Source organism: Sabethes cyaneus, chromosome 1, assembly GCF_943734655.1.
Source record: "Sabethes cyaneus chromosome 1, idSabCyanKW18_F2, whole genome shotgun sequence".
Classification (NCBI taxonomy): domain Eukaryota; kingdom Metazoa; phylum Arthropoda; class Insecta; order Diptera; family Culicidae; genus Sabethes; species Sabethes cyaneus.
This window is the reverse complement of record NC_071353.1, coordinates 21,650,846-21,671,318: the sequence shown is the minus strand read 5'-3', so window position 1 is coordinate 21,671,318 and position 20,473 is coordinate 21,650,846. Positions and strand designations below refer to the sequence as shown.

Sequence of the window (20,473 nt, the reverse complement as noted above, 5' to 3'; positions counted from 1 at the left end):
CTCCTCTGACCTTCCTGATCCATGCCTGTGGCTGTATTATTCCTTGCTCCACCATCAGGCGTTGTCTAGCTTTCAAGATTTTGAAAAGTTTCTTCTTGTTCAACCTGTTCTCTAGCTTCTGTGTAGTTGGTAGGATTGCCAGTGTTCACTACCATAGACTTAGCCTTTGTTACGTTGGTTAGAGGATCTGCTATCTAGGAACTCTCGGAGAAGTCATCTAGCCTGTTAGATATAGCGATGCGACGTTGGACGAGTAACAAAATGTCGGCAGCTAGCTCAAGGACGTTTGTTACATGATTCCAGGGCAATACTCGATGTGGTCAACTGTCAATACCTTCAACTAAGTATCTTGTTCATTATCCGGTTGCTGTAATGATTCACAACTTTTTTTTGCTATGGCCCAAAAAGGGACTTTAGACAGATAAAAAAAACTTTTATTCATAGGCACGTAACTCTAAATAATACTCAAGAAAGTATTTTTTATACATAATAGTGAAACGCCTCCTCGAGATGGCCTCGAGGTACGACAATGGTCGAACAAGCCAGTCGTTGCATGTAAGAGGCACCGTACAGTACACGGTTATGGGTCACGCACAATGTGGATCATTTTAGCCTAAGCTGCTAATATCCGTTTGAATATAATGTGTAATAATATTGTCAATCAATTAGTATAACATTCTTGCATTAATCGGCAGTTAAAGTTAAAATGACCCACAATTTTGTGTGACCCATGATTGTGTGCTGACTGTATTCGCTCTCTGGGTGATGCTAGAAAACACCCAAATTTGTCTGTAATATGACAAACGACGTTCAATGCTCCTTCAAACTCTGTCGATAATATTTAAAAACAACTGTTTACCCTACCATAGCTCATAACATTTGAGCTACTGCTTCTATCATAAAAAACTTCTACAATAATGTTCGCTGATCGTTCAATAAAATTGATTGCTCGAAACAATCGTTCAACAGTATTGGATTAGCGCGGGTGATAAGGTGAATACCTAATTGCTCACGTTCTATAATTCGCTGCTTAGTGAAGATTCAGTCTTATCGTAACCTTTACCTCGAGTGCAGTGTGCCAAACGCATACACCGCGCATCGGCATTAATGAGACTAAATACGAAGCATAAGGTTGGACTGGGAGCGATGCTCGTTGTGGCTCTGGTAGGACTTACGCTGGGTCTCGTTTTGGGACTGGATGGTACCAGCGCACAGGTAGGACGAATCTCATATTTAGCGAGATAAGTGTCGTCGGAACTTTTGAAACATCAGTTCCCTGTGTAAACTTTGTAATTTAAGCAATTGAGTGATTTTTTTGTTATTATTATTTTTTTCAATCATGCGAGAGCGAAACTCGCCGTTACTGTTGGCGATTTTAAATCTACACGAAATGCGTTTCACTTTACACTTTCGCTTCCAGTCGATAAGTATCACGTGAGTAGCCCAGTTCATTCCCGGTTGTGGTGAATACTGAATACAAACGAAACCGATTCAATGACGGATAATAATAACTTGAAGAACAGCGTTGAAAAGGTAACGTCCAATTATGGTACAAGACGTGGTGTGAAATTCAATCTATCGTTATCTATTGAAGAGTATAATCATTGTGTGTCCCGTCAAGCTAACACTAAATCTGTAATGTAACCTTTGCATCTAAGAATACAGACTTGCAGCAAATACGCTTTTTGCTAAACAAGACAAAAAGTGTGATAAATAAATAGACAAAACTACAATACGAAAAATAGGGAGTGGAAGAGACACCACGCGTGTGTGAAAGGACGAAGAGAAAATAGCTCGGAGAGTGAAAGTATATTTTACCACTGATCTGGTTGTGTGTAGCATGGCAAAAAACAAATATTCTAAGTACCGCCATCCGTGATTGAGCCAAAAACCAAAAATGTTTATTTGTGAAAATTTATTATATCTATAGAAACTGGGGACCTAAATTCAAAATGATCACGAACATAACATATTTATTCAGAACTTAGAATGGAACACAGGTAATATTAGCAAATTATTTAGCCTTAACAGGGTTTCAAAGTTCGCGATCAATAATACTCGGAAATAACGCTTGTAAAAAATGTCCCGCATAAACCAGCCCAAGCAAGAAATCGCATCAACTTGCTATTTTGAAGGTATATAAACTAAGCATTTATAATGTATTGAAAGGTTATTATGCGTTGGATAAGTTTTGATTATGAAAATAATATTTTTCGAAATTTTGTACATTTCGAGCTTCACGGGGGTGAGATTGTGCCAAGCCATAATGATTGATCCAATTTGTGAATTTCACATACACAACTAAAATACGCCAGTATACACCAGTACACTCACATTCTTTACTATTGAGCACAATATTTTGACAGATTAGATTGCATCATCCATTTTGAAGCAAACAGCACCATAAATCTGCTAAATAATTTATACTAATTTTTAGTTTTCTCTGGAAATTTCAGATGCTTTGAATAAACACTCTAATATAAGATGAATATATTAAACCGAGTATAAACTGCCAGTTTTAAGGAGGGGGAGCGGGGTGAGTTGGGCCGTTCTGCGGCCGCGGGTTCTCGAACGAAGTAATAGTTACTTTTGTTAAATGAACAAATGGGTATGCCCCCTTAGGATACACGCCCTCCATATATCTCCCCCTTGTTAACCCTATAAACGCTACTGGCTCTATAAAAGCTGTCCATTGACTACGAACTCATTTTTAGTTATTTCAGACCTCCCCGGGTTATTTTCGTTCATACTTTTTGTATGATGTGTTGTTTTTGGCCGACCCCCTGCCCCTCATAGTCCACTTAGTTCATGGACGGCCCCATATGAACTACTTTATACTGATATTTATGTGTATTGTTTCTAAACATGCTAATGTTCCCTGTTTAGGTATTTACCTTAACTTTATGTTTTTGGCACAATGTCACCCCCTAGAAGGGGGGAGATTGTGCCGAAGTTCATGCACTTCCAGTAAAATTAGGTTTCATTGTAACTAAACCATCTCTATGGTAGTTGTTAATTGAACAATTTAGTATATATTGACAGGTTTGAAATCAACTTAGTTCCTAAATTATGTGTATACTGAGCTAAAGAACAAAAACATATGCTTTTTTGGCACAATCTCGCCCCGGATGACGGTATACAAAAAATCAAATATTTATTTTATATGGGTAATTCCACGGGAAGTTTACAGTAAAAATTTTTTTCTCTAATATTTTTTTACGTTCTTTGTTCAAAAAAAATCGACACGTATTTTTTTATTTCGATGTTTTTAAAGTTTCTTTTAAAGATTCTTCGATTTGTTGGCGTTTCGCTTGGTGAATTTGGATGTATTCGTTGCCTTATCCGGGGAAGCAGCAACAGCTAGGGCGTAAATTAAACACAATCATAAGGGAGCTTAACCCATAGCTCATCCTGTATATATTTCTGACCAAGTAAACCATTTGGTTTGTATATCTCGATTGCAACTTAGGTATACGAAATCATATCTGAACGAAAAAGTTATATTTCACGCCATATAAGAACATATATGTACCAAAGTGAAGGCCATATACGTGCGAAATTTTGCGAACTATTTGTAATTCTATTTTGTGCAGTTTTTATAACACGCAACTAAATACTCCTGAATATACGATTAAGATATAATCAAATATTGCAATCGTCTATACTGCTTTATAATTCACAGTCATGAATTGTATATGAAGACACGCACGACTGCAAAACAACTTATTGTTCACTTCGATTTGACATACTCTAATCATTATACAATTCCAATGTGAAATTGACATAAAAACGATTTATTGTGAACTTTCTATTACGATTTTGTGTTATCTGGGGAAGCATTGACGTGGGAAGGCAAAAAAATGAAAATAATGAAATAATGAATAGTCGTCTAATATTTTCTTAATTATTAAACGTCTGTTAAGGAAACAATATCTCTAGAAACTATTGACGGATGACTGAGTTATAACCATGCAAACTATAACCACTTTTCGTTACATGTTCCCTTTTCGTTTTTCTAAAGTGCACCTCTGCACCATCTGCATGATGTTTTTGTAGAAACAGGATCAACATTTTCTTCAAAAAAACATTCGTCTGATACACATCTTAATTGATAGCCAAACCAGAGGGCTTGTTGTTAAAGGAACGAGAAAGAGAACGATGTTCTTCTGTGTCCATAATTTCGGCTGATCTTCCACTACCTTGCTGCGAATACAGGCCGGACTCGATTATCCGGGTGAGAAAAAATTATTTTGTTTTCAATGATTTATTTTAAACCTTAATGTTATAGTTTTCATGCTCCATGATGATTCCAACTTGACAAGTACTGATACACCTCCCTAAAGCTACAAAAGTCCTTTCTTATATTCCTTTTATCGGCGAACAAAACAAAAATAAATCCTGCGATGATGGAATCAATTCTTTTACTTAAAAATCATCATCATCGTCACCATTACCATCATCATCATCATCATCATCATCGTAATCATCAATAAAAAAATTGCAAAAAAGGAATTTTATGACTTTAGGGGAGATTGATCAATAATAAAAAAACGTTTATAATACCTAAATATTGAAAAACATAACATACAAAAAATAATATGGTACCAAAAAAAATTATCAGTGGACAAAATCGTAAGAAAGGAATTTTCTGACTTTTGGGAAGATAGATCAATAATAAATCAAACATTTCTGATACCTAAAAGTCAAAAAACTTGACTTGCCTAAAAAAATTTTGTACCAAAATTGATGATTCGATTATCCGGGCTGAAAATAAAAATTGTCACCCGGATAATCGAATTCGGGCTGTAGTTGTTGGGCATCTTAGGATATGATAATCAGTCGAAGCCGCAACATATTCGCTTTTCAAATGTTGTACCGTATACTTTTTGCCGAGATTTCTGTGGAAGTTCGTAGAAGTGTACAACGCACTCCCGACATGCTTCTTGTTTCGACGCTATTTTAAGTGAAACTGAGTAACCATAAACAAAACAAAAAATATTGAAAAAAGAGGAGAGAGAGCGCTAACACATACACATACATACTCTCATTTTTCTCTGAGCTCGTGTGTTGTTGAGTAGGGGAATGTCCCCGGTTATGAAACAGGTTTTGTTTTTTGGTTATAGCTTTCGAACGGATTATTTAATTCCCAATCTTTTCAAAGCGTTTGAAAGATTGAAGACTTACGTATGTTTTTGGTACAGACAGCATATATTTTTTGCTTGAAACAACAACGGTAAAGCGAAATTGGGAGACATAGAAATTTTTGACCAAAAACAACGTGTTGCCGGTCTTGAAACACTTCGAAAAATCCATAAAAAAATAAGAATAAAGAAGAAAATAAAAAAAATATGAAATGAAAATAAAATATTACATTCATTTATTAACGAAAAATACCTTAAATGCAAAGTAATTTATCAGTTTATTAATTTAATCATCTAAATCTAAATTGTAATCAATGTATGTAAAAACAGGAAGTTCGAGATCTCAAACCATGTACCTGGAAAGTGTGTTGAAAATGTTTGTGATCATTAAAGTATTGAATAATCGTTTTTCTGAATTTTTCATAACCGGATAACTTTACTGGTTCACAACAGGGGCAAACGACGAGTTTGTAAAAATTTATGTAATATTTTTTGAGTAAATTATTTCACTTAAAATTTGTCTGTGTAATGAAATAGAGGTCCAAAACTAAGATTATATTCATTTTACTGCCTTTTTGTATTTTATTTGATAGACAAAAAAATCAATCCCAAAATATTCTAAAAAACTTTTTCGGGCATATTTTTCGAACACATTTCCTACCAAACATTCTAAAAGCTGTATTTTGATTGTCGTTTGCTCAAAAGTTAGAGTACAATGAGACGAGCCGTTGGTAGTAATTTGGTAGTGCTAGTTTAATAAACACGTCAAAAACGATGGATGTTTCACAACCGGAGCCGTTTCACAACAGGGGACAATCCCCTAATAGGGACCGCGAAAAAATTCCAAAAATTTAGTTGCCACCCGTTATCTACGTAATGCAGAAAGAAAATTTGTATCCGGTAGCGCTGCATTGTTGTTTATAGCAACCACCTAGGCAACCAAACGGGGCAACTAAAGAACATGCAATTTCATGCCTTGCGATTAGACAACATTCATTCTCAATATTCTTGGTAAATATGACAAACACAACCGATGAAAAATTTTCTTTAAGAAATCCCTGTCTATTAAATCTAGGATCCAGCGTTAATCTCGAGATACCCTTCACCATGGTTATCGTAGCAACTACACACTTAAAAAAAAGTGCCGAAGCCAGCAAAATTTTGCCGAAATTTGGACAGCCGAGCGTTCGGTAACATTTTTTATGATGCCAAACGTTAGTAAAGATCCGTAAACGTCGATTTGCAAAACTGAAATTTTCACCGAACGCTCGGCTGTCCAAATCTCGGCAAATTTTGCTGAGTTTTTTAAGTGTGTACCTTTCTCGAAACTTTGTATCGATTCCTAAACCATTGGTGCAATTATTATTTGTTTCCCAATTATATGAATTCACCTGTTTTTCATATGATGCATATTGATTATCAAAATGACCTAGACACTGACGTTGTTAAGGAATTGCGTAACTTTGATACGTGCTCAAACCAAAATCTCATTTAAACTTGTGATTGCCTTTATTGAACAGCGCATGATACGATTATAATCATACACAGTGTGGAAATACCGGTACCGGCAATTTTACCATGTTCTTAATACTTGAGACAATCGAATTTTTAGATCATGTGTAACTTGAAAACTTAATATGTAAAAAATTTCCGGTCGCACATCATCGAAAAATTTCCGTTGAGATTAACTTCTACCGTGGAAAGTCAGCAGTTCAAATCAAAAAAAGCAAAGCCTTGGGTTTAAACTTAAACGTCTTTCTAACACTTGACCCTTCTTTATCGACAGATTTCGCACCCGGCTTTTAAAGTACAGGACAATTACGGGGCTAGTCCAAGGATCCTTCTGACACTATCTAGCAGTTCAAATCAATTACATTTAATTTGGGCATTAACATCGGAGAGTATTTGCACAGTGAATTCAAGCGTATCTGAATTTTGTATCAAATGAACACTTAAAAACCATTATTTGAAAAATTTAATTGGGTTTTTTTAATTTGCTGAAACAATTTTTTCAACTGACGTTTTTTCCGGCTTATATGCGTTAAGTTTATTTAATAAACTTAAAAATGTTGGTTCAAACGACTGATTTCTGTTTCTAAAGATGGATTTTTTGTATTTCAAATTTTCATCATTCCAACCAGTCAGTTGTGTACCCTCTATTCTGTTCGAAAACCCGCCGCGACAAATCTTGCGGAGATATTTTCAATGCAGGCCATTCAATCAATCAAACACAGACGTGTCATCAAATCAGTCCATTTATATGCATGTTCCACGGTTTGACATTATATTAAATAGAAGACTATTTTTCGTCGCTCTCCATCAGTGGCAATCGTTGGCCAATCAGTCTGTAGTAGCTAACAGCCGAGAAAACAAAACCCCAGATGATTGACTCGTATCGATTCCTTGTCCTGCTGGTGACCGTTGTTGGGTTTGCCCTGGCAGTAAATTGCAGCGTTCTTCAGACTGTTCGTGTTCCCGGACGATCCTCGAGATCAGTGCAAACAGAGCGTGAAAATAAAACATCAATTTTTTGTGTTCTTATTTGTTCCGCAGCAAGAACGCTCCTTCTCCATCGACTATGAGCGGGACACGTTCGTGATGGACGGTAAAGATTTTCGGTATGTGGCCGGATCGTTTCATTATTTTCGGGCTCTGCCCGAGACCTGGCGCACCAAGCTGAGAACGTTGCGAGCTGGGGGGCTAAATGCGGTGGATCTGTACGTGCAGTGGTCGTTGCACAATCCGAAGGAGAACGTTTACCGGTGGGACGGAATCGCTAACATTGCCGACGTGATAGAGGCTGCGGTGGAAGAAGATCTCTACGTTATACTGAGACCTGGTCCGTACATTTGTGCCGAAATTGATAATGTAAGTAAATGAGGTATATGATAAGATATGATTTTTGACGTGATTCAATTTTGAAATAGGGTGGATTACCGTACTGGCTCTTTACGAAATATCCTGGTATTCAACTGCGAACCAGTGACGCCAATTATTTAAAAGAAGTTCAGATATGGTATGAAAAGCTTATGTCTCAACTAACAAAGTACATGTACGGCAATGGTGGGCCCATTATAATGGTTCAGATAGAAAATGAGTACGGCGCATTCGGAAAATGTGATAAAATTTATTTAAATTTTCTGAAGGAAGAGACGGAGAAATACACGGAAGGTAAAGCCGTTCTGTTTACAGTCGACAGACCATACGGTGACGAGTTCGAGTGCGGACAGATTCCGGGTGTTTTCATCACCACCGACTTCGGGCTGATGACAGACGATGAAGTTGACACCCATAAAGCTAAACTGCGGTCAATTCAACCGAAGGGACCACTAGTGAACACCGAATTCTACACTGGATGGCTAACGCATTGGCAAGAGCCAAACCAGCGGCGTCCAGCGGGCCCATTGGCAAATACTCTGCGTAAAATGCTTCGCGATGGTTGGAATGTCGATTTTTACATGTATTTTGGAGGAACTAATTTCGGATTCTGGGCCGGAGCAAACGATTGGGGTCTAGGTAAGTACATGGCCGACATAACGTCCTACGATTACGATGCTCCCATGGATGAAGCTGGTGATCCCACAATGAAATATACCGTGTTTAGGGATATTATTGGCGAGGTATGAGATTTTGTTTGTTAAAATTAATTTGTACATTCTATTGTGAGTCGGATCTTTGTGTCGTAGTTCATTGATCTACCGGTGGCAACCGTTCCTGATAGAGCCCCAAAAATGACTCACGAGCCCGTTAGTATGACCCACGTGGATCGAATATTCACCACCAACGGAAGAGCTATGTTAGGATCCGAACCCAAACTGTCCAACCGCTTGCTAACGTTTGAAGAATTAAACCAGAATTCAGGTTTCGTTCTATACGAAACTTCTCTACCGAAACTTACTCGTGATCCAAGTCAATTGACAATACAAGGGTTGAGAGATAGGGCGCAGATTTATGTGGATGAGGTGGGATTTTCTTTACTACGTCGTAAGTCCTTTTGGTTCCAATTTGGTTAAATTATAGTTCTTCGTTGGAACCCTCTCTAGAGAAAATGCCATCAACACACTACCAATATCAGCCGGGTGGGGTAACAAATTGTCGATATTCGTCGAAAATCAAGGTCGAATCAACTTCGACGTCTTGGATGACTACAAGGTAAAGCCGGATTTTCGCACACCGTAAACCTATTTAACGCCTTAAAAACTTTAGGGAATTCTTGGAAATGTGACTATTCAAACCTACGAGGAGCCATATGAAAAAGAATTGTCTGAATGGACAACTAGCAGCTACTCTTTCGAGGATGTCGCAGCGCTAAAGCAACTGATCGACACTACGACCGACGGTCTTGGAGTCAATAACAGGGGAATTTGTATTCAAGGTCCGGTAGTGTTTAAGGGAGAGCTGAATATCAACACGAGTGAAATTTACGACACCTACATCGATATGAGCGGATGGGGGAAGGTATGGTAGCCAAACTAATGGATTGAAGTGCTGTGAAATTGACACTTACAATCTTGCAGGGTTTTCTGTTTGTTAATGGATTCAATCTGGGACGATACTGGCCGGTGGCTGGACCACAGATTACACTCTATCTACCGAAAGAACTGCTGCGGGAAGGCTCGAACGAATTGATATTGGTGGAATTGCAGCGAGCTCCGAGCGATAGATTGATTCACTTTTCCGAACGTGCCATACTCGATGAAGCCTAAAGAGTCACTAGCAGAATCCGTAAGCCATTTTAGGGTTTATTTAGAAAATATAATTCAAGTATAAACAAGCGTATGATTTTAAACAAAGCGCCTCGTTGCATTTTGAAGTACAATTAACAAAACTTCGTTTTTTTTTCTTTTAGATTAAAATATATTGCCGTTTTTAGCTAATTATTCTTAGGTGGGTTCTTTATTTTATCGAATGTTTTCGTTAAACTTTTGACCTTACCGGTTAACACTTCGTTCGACATCGCTGTACGTTGAACCTTCAGTCTCGTCGCGGAACAACAAAAGGGAAAGTGAAGAATCGTTTGGATAATATTTACTTTACATGAGGGAGTAAATGTGTTTTTGTGAGGAACGAACATTGCAAGAACTGGGAAAAATGATATGCAAACTTTGAAAAAAAATTGACCGTCCAGGTGGGACTTGAACCCACAACTCTCAATCTCTCGTCGAGTGCGTTTCCATTACACAACCGGCCAATTTGGACATTCTTCCCGATCCAGTGACTATCGAATAATCGAAAAACTGAAAAAGCAAAACAATCTACCCAAAGATCATTCAGCTGTTTGTCGAAAGATCAACGCACAAACATAGGCTGGGACGGCTACAAATGTTCCAAATACGGTCACAAAGTTGCAAAGCGCAATAAGGATGCATGTTGTCTAAAGTATGCTCAAAGACATTCAATCAACGAATACCAATCTAGTGAATTGTGTGGACTTCAACAGCAAGCAGAATCTGCCGGTTGCTGAACAACTGAAAACGGATCACTCCTCTTGGAGTTCGAAGTGTCCGATGTATCAGAAACGACTGCAGAAGTCAGCAGGATCGATTATTAGTCTTAGCAAGCAACGCCCATTGCGGTAGCAAACAGTACAAGTGGATCGCTCAGGTTTTCTCGTTCAGATAAAGCCATGGATGATATATGTCCTCCTGAAGCTACGCCAGGTACTGCGCACCCTCATTGTGATGCTCATTCGCAGCCGACTGATCTATATAATCAGCACCGTTCCGCCAGCGAGGTTAATTTACCCAGTACCGATGACTGCACCGTTCGCGTTTCCCTAGCTAGTAGTAACACCGGCAGCAGGCAGATAGCTCAGTATATACTATCAAAATGTAAGCGGTTTACGTACGAAGATCGATGAGCTATTCGTCGCTGTGTCCGATACTGAGCATGATGTTATATTCTAATCGATACCTGGCTAAATGACAAAATCAAATCACTTCAATTGTTTGGACCAATTAATAGTGCATACCGCAAAGATCGGGATCCCTTTGAAGGACACGAACCACTCGTTGATATCAATACGCAACATCCGTCGCTTTTAGTAACCCTAACATGTCCTCGCCAGGTAAATTTTGAGGACTTACATGATGTAAAAGAGTTCAATTTTTCCAAAACTGCTGGGCTTCAAGGATCCCTCTCAACTATTGATTGGAATAATTTGCCAAACGGTGCAACTGACGTTAATAGTTGCGTTGATCACTCTATTTTATTGGCAAAAATTGAACGCCTTCGGGACTCGCCCAATATGGTAGAATGGTTTAACTCATACCTTGTGGGCAGAGCTCTATCCGTAAAACTAGGAAGTCAAGAATCCCAATGTTTTACAAAGTCGTCGGGCGTACCGCAAAGGAGTAACCTGACCCACTACGTTTTTCATTTCTTTTAACGACGTCTGCCTTGTTATGACAATCTCAATCTCTGCCTTATCATACGTTCGATAGCAGACTAGATGGAGCTGCTGGAGCAATTGAATGACTTTCATGAATGGAGCTCCCAAAACCTTCCTGTGTTGAGTGTGCCTAAGTGCTCTAGGATTTCCGTTCGAAACTGGAAACATCAGCTGTTATATGGAGCCCAAAAGAGTGGTCAAACAGAATCAAAGCAATTTTATTAAAAGTTCTTGGGCTATGCGCTGAGATCGCCTTCGCCTCCATACACCGTTCTCTTGCACTCCGCCAAAGATGATTCTCAGCACCCGCCGCTCGAAAACTCCGAGTGCTCATAGGCTCTTCTAGCAGTGTCCACGTTTCGTGCCCGTAGAGGACAACCGGTCTAATTAGCGTTTTGTACAGTGTGCACTTTGTACGGGGGCTCAGATTGTTCGACCGCAAGTGTTCGTGGAGTCCGTGGTAGACCCAACTTCCGCTGATAATACGTCTTTCAATCTATAACATTCATTGTAGTAATCTACATTCTACAACATTATCTCAGACGAAAACCCGGTGAGAAACGCTTTATTTGCTAATAAATTCAACCTATAGTTTCCGTCCACCATCTATCAAACCAGTCCGCGGGCCCGCGAGTATTACATTCAAGAGCCGCATGCGGCCCGCAGTTTGGCCATCACTAGCAAAAGATGATGTGGATTCTCGCCCCTCTGAGAATGGCGTATGTAAGATTATCTCAAAGAGGTTTTCCCCCATCCAATTGAATTCAAAGGCCTAACCGGCCAGATGGAAAAATATAATAAATTATTGAAGTGGAAAAAATATTGTAGGAAATTCAGTGTATTTTCAAAAAAAAAAAGACTGAAAGAATAAACTTTGCAAAAACATGATAAAAATCATGAAATGTCAAATATATCAAAACAAGTACCCACAGATTTTTCTCATAGTTTTTAAAGATAACTTAAATTATGCTCTCGAAGCTAGCGAAGAGCTATCACTCTTTAGGATTTGTTTTTAAAAATCTTAGAAATTTGATAAATTTTTCAGAAATATCCAAATATTATTTTTTTTAAGCCCAGTTGTTCTCAAGTTACAGGTAGGACTCGATTATATGAGTAAGGATGGTTCGATCACTTTGACTCAATTTTGATTCATTTGACACTACCGTCTCAGCCGAGCAAAATTTGACAAAGTTATGTATGAGACATTTGTAGAACTCGTTATTATTTACAATTTTGCAGAATAAAGTGTTGCTGTAACTTTTGTAGTTACGGCGCTACAATGCTAGTACCTTTTTAGTAACTAAATGAACGTTCATTTAGTTATTAATGAGGTACTAGCATTGTAGCACCGTAACTACAAAAGATACAGCAACACTTTATTCAGCAAAATTGTAGATCTAGTTATTATCTACAAATGTCCTATACATCAATTTGTCAAATTTTGCTCGGTTAGGACGCTACTGTCAAATGAATCAAAATTGAGTCAAAGTGATCGAACCATCCCTGAGAGACTCGATTAGAAACAGACTCGATTTTGTATGATTCGATTATATACAATTTTAGACTCGAAAAATTTGCCCCGTTTTTTAAAAGCTCGCTCTATTTTTTCTCCTTTGAAAATAATTAAACCCGTAATTTTTTATCTGGCTCCTAGGGTGGCCCTTTCTGAATTAGCGTGGTTCCAAACACTGCAATTATTGCCTACCTTCCTTCATAACTTTTGAACCACTGGACCGATTTAAAGCGTTGACGCAGCAAATGAAAGGTATTTTTAAGGGCTTTCTAAAAAAAACATTGATGTTGGAAGATAGGTCAAAGTCGCGTTTTTTGGGACCGCCGTAACTCAGAAAGGGCCAGCCGAGTCTAATTATTTTCTCTATTTTGGCACGGTTTCCATTTTGGCAAAATAAGCGACACGAATTTGTTGCTAAATTCGAAAGTCTATTGAATGTACAAAACAATAATTTAAAGACGATTTATAATCTAATTCAACATACTAATGAATGCGAGGCCTTTACCAACAGTAATCCTTAGATTCTAAATAATGAATTACACTAATTGATGGTACATAAATCCACCGAACCATTTATACAGTTGAGAATCGTTTGAGTGTAAGACAAATACGATTAGCATCTTAAATCTGATCTTGTCGCATCGTCTGTTTTCCTACAGTTAAAAGAAAAACTCACAGAAAGAGGCTGGTTGAGAAATGAATTCATTCACTATTCTTGCTGTTACCAGATGCACACCATTCACACCATACTGATAAACATACAGGACATCCCTGCTAATCTGGTTAAAATAAGTGCATCACTATTCGAATGGAACGAATAACGTTTCATTTCGAAACGAAATCTGCAACGCTTCAGTTCTAAGCAAATAGAATATCAGATTGATGAAGTTACAGTGTAAACAAGAATGAGTGGCATACAGATGGATGGATGCGCTGCTTCGCTATCTACTATCTTCATCCTCATAAAACATCTGCTTTTAGTAGGGAGTGAAGTAAACAGGATAAGCGCCAAAGCTCGTCGTCGTCGTCGAGCCAGTGTCAAGTCAGAACACGACGCGTAATAATCATTCAACGGAATATGCAGTCGCATTTACGTTACGCTAATACGCAGGTTTGAATTTATATTTAGCTTTCGTTATCCGGCGTTGCGGTTAAGCGTAATAAACATTTTCAAGACGAATTCAAGTGTCACTACTCACTGAGTAATTGAAATGTCTCCGTCGCAATGGACTGTGTTATTGGTCGGCTTGATGGTGATCGTCTGCCAGCTCAGTTTTGGTCAGAGGGTTATCGAGAATAAGCAGGTAACTGAAATCTTTACTATAATTATTGTATTCACTCAAATGATTGACCAATTGTTCCTTCACACCACAGCGAACGTTTGAAATCGACTTCGATAACAACACTTTCCTGAAGGACGGAGAACCCTTCCAGTATGTGGCTGGTTCTTTTCACTATTTTCGTGCCCTTCCGCAGTCCTGGAGCCGAATATTGCGATTGATGCGAGCCGCCGGTTTGAATGCTATTACAACGTGCTTAAGCGAGCAACAATTAGTGCTACCGGAAGCCAGTGTTCAACCAGTTCTTTTTTACGTCGTTTCAGGTATGTAGAATGGTCGCTGCACAATCCGAAGGAGGGTGTCTATAACTGGCAAGGGATTGCCGATATCGAACAATTCATCCAATTAGCACAGGAAGAGGATTTACTGGTAATACTTCGACCTGGACCGTACATCTGCGCGGAAAGAGATATGGGGGGATTCCCCTACTGGCTGCTGCACAAGAATCCCGGTATTCAACTCAGAACCGGTGACGTAGGTGAGTGTCTTTCTTATCAATAGTTTCTAATAACGTAAATGAACAAAACTTTTCTTGAAAGGGATTGTTTTGAGTACTATTACTAATGATTCTAGCTTCATTTAAAACAAAAATAATTTTCTTCTAGCATATTTACACGAGGTACGCACTTGGTATGCTGAATTGTTTTCACGGCTTGAGCCATACCTCTACGGAAACGGAGGCCCAATAATTATGGTACAGGTGGAAAATGAGTACGGTTCGTTTTTTGCCTGTGACCACAAATACATGGAATGGCTGCGGGATGAAACAGGTTAGTACCAGAGAAACTCGTAAGTACTGGATTTTCCACCAGTCTACCATTTTAGAAAGATACGTTAGAGGCCATGCCGTACTTTTCACGAACAATGGTCCAGGACTCACCGTTTGTGGAGGAGTAGAAGGAACTTTGAGTACGCTAGATTTCGGCCCCGGAACTAGTAAGTAGAGTAGGCTTCGTTGGAAAGAAACAATTTTTATATTTTGTTTGTTAGCCGAAGAAATTAACGGTTATTGGGATGATCTTCGCAAGCATCAACCAAAAGGACCACTAGTGAATGCCGAATACTACCCTGGATGGTTAACACATTGGCAAGAGCAAGAAATGGCACGAGTTCCAATAGATCCTATCACAACATCATTGAGGTCACTGGCCCTCACCTTTCATCCTCATCTAAATAATTTTCAACTTCCAATAAACTTTTAGAGAAATGTTGGCAGATAAAGTAAACGTTAACATATATATGTTTTACGGAGGCACAAATTTCGGTTTCACAGCGGGAGCGAATGAAATGGGCCCTGGTTTGTACACCCCGGACATAACATCGTACGACTATGATGCTCCTTTAGACGAGGCTGGGGATCCAACGCCCAAATATGCAGCTATCAAGCAAGTTATATCGGAGTTTTTTCCCATTCCGGACGTTCCTGTTCCAACACCCGGTAAGTATGGTGAATAACACTAATATAAATCGCAGAAGTTTTATAAGTATTGTCTCCAGAATGCAAAATTTCGATACCATGGGTTACGTTGGATCCGATCGATAGTGTATTGAATAGACACGTGCTGCGTGCGATCGCTACTCCAAAAATAACCAACGCCACTCCTTTGTCGTTCGAAGCCCTGAATCAATACTCTGGATTAGTGCTGTATGAAGCACCCCTCCCCAAAAACTTGAACACTGATCCAATGAAGCTAACCGTAGAGAAGCTTCATGACAAGGGATACGTCTTCGTGGATTCGGTGAGTTCATCCAGTTTTCTTTAATCCTAAACTAACTAACATTCCTTTGTAGCTATTTATTGGAACGCTGTCTAGGCAAAACAGTATTAATTCTCTCCCGGTACCACTGGGGATAGGAGAAATGCTGCAAATTATCGTAGAAAATGAAGGTCGGATCAATTTCGGCACCCCCAACGATTTCAAAGGCATACTGGGTAATGTGTTTATTAACACGCATGTGATCCGTAACTGGACCATGACTGGAATCCCGCTGGATAACATAGGAAAAATTAGCAGTTTTATCCACAACAAACTACAGGAAAACGGACGTCATCCAATGAAACAGTTGAAACTACTGCGGGGTCTACCGATACAACGAGGACCTACGCTATTCCACGGAACGTTCAACCTCAGCCGCACAGAACTTTGCGATACGTACCTGAACCCGACCGGCTGGGGCAAGGGTGTCGCCTTCGTCAATGGATTTAACCTAGGACGATACTGGCCTCTGGTGGGACCCCAAATTACACTGTACGTACCGCGGCACGTACTGAAGGAAAACACGAACGAGATTATTCTAGTGGAATTTCAAATGGTCAAAAAACCGTTCGCTACCGTACAGTTCGACAGTTTTCCAACGTTTCATTAGGTGAACTTTTTCGTCTTAATTTACCCCGGTAAGACGTGCTCCATTTGAACCATAATCAGATTATGATACTTGTAGGGGAATCAACGGTGAAACTGAGAAATATAATGGTAAGAAGTTTTTATATCAATCGAATAAAACTTATTAGTAATGTTGCCAAAATGCCAAATCGAACCGTTAATTAGCTTTTAAGAATGACCTAATTAGAAGTGTATGCAAACCAAATACCTGTTATTTCTACATTTTCTATATTTAAAACTGGATGCAGGATTTCATTCCATCAAGTTCAGAAAATCATTTCCTTAACACATTTCCTTTCCTCCTTTCCTTACTCTAGGCCAGGGGCCACGTACAAAACCTTTCAATCAGTTGGTTCGTTACTGCATTAATGCAGAGATTTTACTGGTAAGAAAGATGCTTGAAATGCAGGTTAAAGTAGTAGCCAGTCAGGAAGTGCGATGCCCCAAAGCCCAAAACGGGACAGCGCCAATTACCGAGACCTGATAAGAGGACCGTTCTTTAAAACGTTCAGTAGAATCCGGAACTGTACTGTGCCAACTTCTGTTGTGTACAATGATACGAAGGGAAACTTGAAAACCAAAAGATCGGAGAATGCCATGCTAAGAAAATGACATTTCGATGCATGAAGCCAATAACAGGATTATTATTGTGAATAATGAATAAGCTGTAGAGTCACTAACTTTGGACGAGATGAACAACTAGACAGCTGAAAAACATGTTCTATTTTTCGATTTTTAAAAAGATTAGGGGATTGTCCCCGGTTGTGAAACGGCTCCGGCTGTGAAGCACCCATCATTTTTCACGTGTTTATTAAACTAGCACTAGCAAATTACTACCGACGTCTTGTCTCATTGTATTCTAGCTTTTGAGCAAACAACAATCAAAATACAGCTTATAGAATGTTTTGTAGGAAATCTGTTTAAAAAAATGCCCGAAAAAGTTTGAGGATATTTCGGGATTGATTTTTTAGAAAACCTTATAAAACAGTTAAGTTCTCCGGTTATGAAAAATTCAGAAAATCGATTATTCAATACTTTAATGACCACAAACAGGGAATGGAATGGGGAAGGTAAACGAAACAGCATAGCTATTGCCAGCCCAAGCTCCTACCTAGCGCCTCCACGCGACCCTGCCCGGAAATACTCTGCGATGCCGCGTGGTTCCCAGATGGAGACGGCTGAGTCACACGGCCTTGGTAGCAGGTAAGTATAATATGTTATTTTAATTGTTTGTTTCGTTTTAGCTCATCAAGCACCTCTTATTGTACAATTAAGACTTGTCCCGTAATAAGTTTAAATAATGCACATGGATATTAAAGGAAAAATTAAATTAATTATTGGATATTACATGCACTGATGGAAGCTCAAATGACGCAATTATATTGTTCACTCGAAGGATTGCTGGTGAGATTGTTCTATTTTTGCCCGTACTCCATATATACTATTGTGTATTGTGTTGCCAATTTAATTAAATATCAGTATGTTTGTATATTTCTCCAGTGTATGCTGTGCTATATATGAAATTTCATTCATTATTTTACATATAGTTATATTACTTTTATATTAAATTTCATTCACTTCATTACCTACTATTTATTTTACATGACTAAATATTAATTTATCTATTCATATGATGTTCAAGAGATGTTAAACAAATGGAGGGCTGGAGGATGCACGTGTGTGATCTGCCTGAATCACCTAGGAGATTGACTTCATTACGCACTTTGTAGCTTCGAAAACAGCAGTTAACAGACTGAAGTTTTTGGAGCGTCTTAGTAGAACACGAAACCTAAAATTTAAGAAAACAAGAAAACTTTGTCCAAATTAAATTCTACTACCTATTAATATTTTTTCGCGAAAGATACATATTTCGCCTACGACTTGCAGGCCTTATCAGTGTCTGTTTTCAAACACTGATGAAGCGTGCAAGTCGTAGGCGAAATACGTATCTGTCACGAATAAATATAGTATAATAGTAGAACTAAATTTGAAAATAGTTTTTTTTTCTTTTCTTTAATTTTAACCTGAAGCTTACTAAAATTACTAGACTTAGATGTTTACGAAAATGGGTTCTAGATTCGAAACTCGGGACGTGAATTGACAATCTCTCAACTTCCACAGGAGCATACGAGGGCTCTTCAACATATTGAAGAGCCGTAAGTTCACGTCGTAGCGCTGCAGTAGATGTGGTGGAAGGGCTCAACGATACGTACGAGCTGGGTAAAGCTTTCATAGTGATAGGCGAGATCCAGAAACGAGAGGTTGTGAGGGTGAGAATCAAGGTCGTCATCGGGGACTTCAAAAGCTCGATTTGGCCAGGAGGAAGAATAACCAGGCTTCCGTCGTGCTCTGAAAAAATCTCAATTCTTAGCGTTTTACTGGCAAAGCGCAGAAAACGAATCAATTTGCTCTCTCTGTCGGATGATACCTTCTCCGACAAGCGACGAGTGCCACACATCAAAACGTGGAAAGACACAGACAGAAGCAGATGCAGCAAACCCAAATCTTCCGAGAGAAAAAGAGCTGCCTGGAAGAGCACGAGTATGCGGAGTTGGAGCGGCTGCATCGATCTCATGAAACGCGAAAGTTCTACCGGAAACTGAACGGATCCCGCAAAGGTTTTATGCCGCGAGTAGAAATGTGTCGGAATAAGAATAGCAGTATTTTAACGGACGAGCGTGAGGTGACCGAAAGGTGGAAGCCGCACTCTGAGGAACACCTCAATGGCGCCCAGGCGACAAACGGAAAAGAGTTGCCAGCTCAAATGATAGGTGAAGCTAAGGAGGCCGTCATGCGGCTAAAGAACAAACAAAGAAAAGTTGGTCACTTGTCTGATTCACCTGCTGATTGTTAGATTAGGGTACAGAACAGCTACCGGAGGAGTGGAAAGATGGGCCTACCCGATCTACGCGAAGGGCGATAAGTTCGACTGTGAGAACTATCACCATTCTCAATATCGCCTACAAAATGTTATTCCAAATCATTTTCCGCCAATTATCACCAATTGCGAACAGATTTGTGGAAATTTATCAAGCCGGCTTCATTGAAGGTCGGTCTACAACGGATCAAGTATTCACACTGCGGCAGATTCTCCAAAAGGACCGTGAATAGAGAGTTTTCAGTTCTCACGTATCGCTTGTTAATTGACTTCAAAGCCGCATATGATACCATCGACCGAAAAGAGCTATGGAAAATCATGGACGAGAAGAGCTTTCCCAGCAGGCTCATCAAACAGATTCAATGCAATATTCGTGTTCGAATTTCGGGTGGATTGTCGAGTTCATTCGAATCACACAGAGTCAGTGCATCGTCAAGGTGATGGTCTCTCATGCCCATTGTTCAACACAGCGCACCAAAGTGTTACGAACCGAGCAGATATCAACACGCAGGGCATGATTCTTAACAAATCTAGTCAATTCGTCTGCTTTGCCGATGGCATGGATATTATCGGTAGAACATCTGTGGCGATGACCGAACAGTTCACCAGACTAAAGCGCGAAGCAGAACAAATTGGGTTAAAGGTAAATATGTCTACACCAAAGTACATGCTGGCTGGTGGAACCGAGGCCGACCGACGCAGCTTGCGCAGTAATGTAACAATCGATGGCGAGGAGTTTGAGGTATTCGACGAAATTGTTTATCTTGGCTCACTGGTAACGGCGGACAATAACACCAGCCGTGAAATTCGGAGGCGTATTATCAGC

The 20,473-nt window shown here is 39.3% G+C and overlaps 2 protein-coding genes across 2 annotated transcripts; both read left to right on the top strand.

The window, feature by feature from the left end:
- Positions 1 to 1,107: 1,107 nt before the first annotated feature.
- On the top strand, positions 1,108 to 9,847 carry LOC128745473 (beta-galactosidase-like). The gene is made up of 7 exons (XM_053842549.1): positions 1,108 to 1,215; positions 7,695 to 8,009; positions 8,069 to 8,761; positions 8,828 to 9,103; positions 9,162 to 9,293; positions 9,348 to 9,599; positions 9,659 to 9,847. Exons 1-7 carry the CDS (start codon positions 1,108 to 1,110, stop codon positions 9,845 to 9,847), a joined length of 1,965 nt encoding a protein of 654 aa, XP_053698524.1.
- Positions 9,848 to 14,112: 4,265 nt separating this feature from the next.
- Positions 14,113 to 16,855, top strand: LOC128743583 (beta-galactosidase-like). Its single transcript, XM_053840186.1, has 9 exons — positions 14,113 to 14,349; positions 14,420 to 14,577; positions 14,649 to 14,863; positions 14,991 to 15,155; positions 15,211 to 15,321; positions 15,376 to 15,526; positions 15,588 to 15,823; positions 15,883 to 16,124; positions 16,177 to 16,855. The coding sequence occupies exons 1-9, from the start codon at positions 14,257 to 14,259 to the stop codon at positions 16,750 to 16,752; spliced, it is 1,947 nt and encodes a 648-aa protein (XP_053696161.1). The 5' UTR covers positions 14,113 to 14,256; the 3' UTR covers positions 16,753 to 16,855.
- Positions 16,856 to 20,473: the final 3,618 nt, after the last annotated feature.

Excerpts from the sequence above, each read along its gene's own strand:
- LOC128745473 (XM_053842549.1), top strand. The coding sequence starts at position 1,108 with ATGAGACTAAATACGAAGCATAAGGTTGGACTGGGAGCGATGCTCGTT. Across the intron at positions 8,010-8,068 it reads TTTGTGCCGAAATTGATAAT|GGTGGATTACCGTACTGGCT; the intron begins GTAAGTAAATGA and ends ATTTTGAAATAG. Across the intron at positions 8,762-8,827 it reads TTAGGGATATTATTGGCGAG|TTCATTGATCTACCGGTGGC; the intron begins GTATGAGATTTT and ends TTTGTGTCGTAG.
- LOC128743583 (XM_053840186.1), top strand. The coding sequence starts at position 14,257 with ATGTCTCCGTCGCAATGGACTGTGTTATTGGTCGGCTTGATGGTGATC. Across the intron at positions 14,578-14,648 it reads GGTTTGAATGCTATTACAAC|GTATGTAGAATGGTCGCTGC; the intron begins GTGCTTAAGCGA and ends ACGTCGTTTCAG. Across the intron at positions 15,824-15,882 it reads CGTTCCTGTTCCAACACCCG|AATGCAAAATTTCGATACCA; the intron begins GTAAGTATGGTG and ends TATTGTCTCCAG.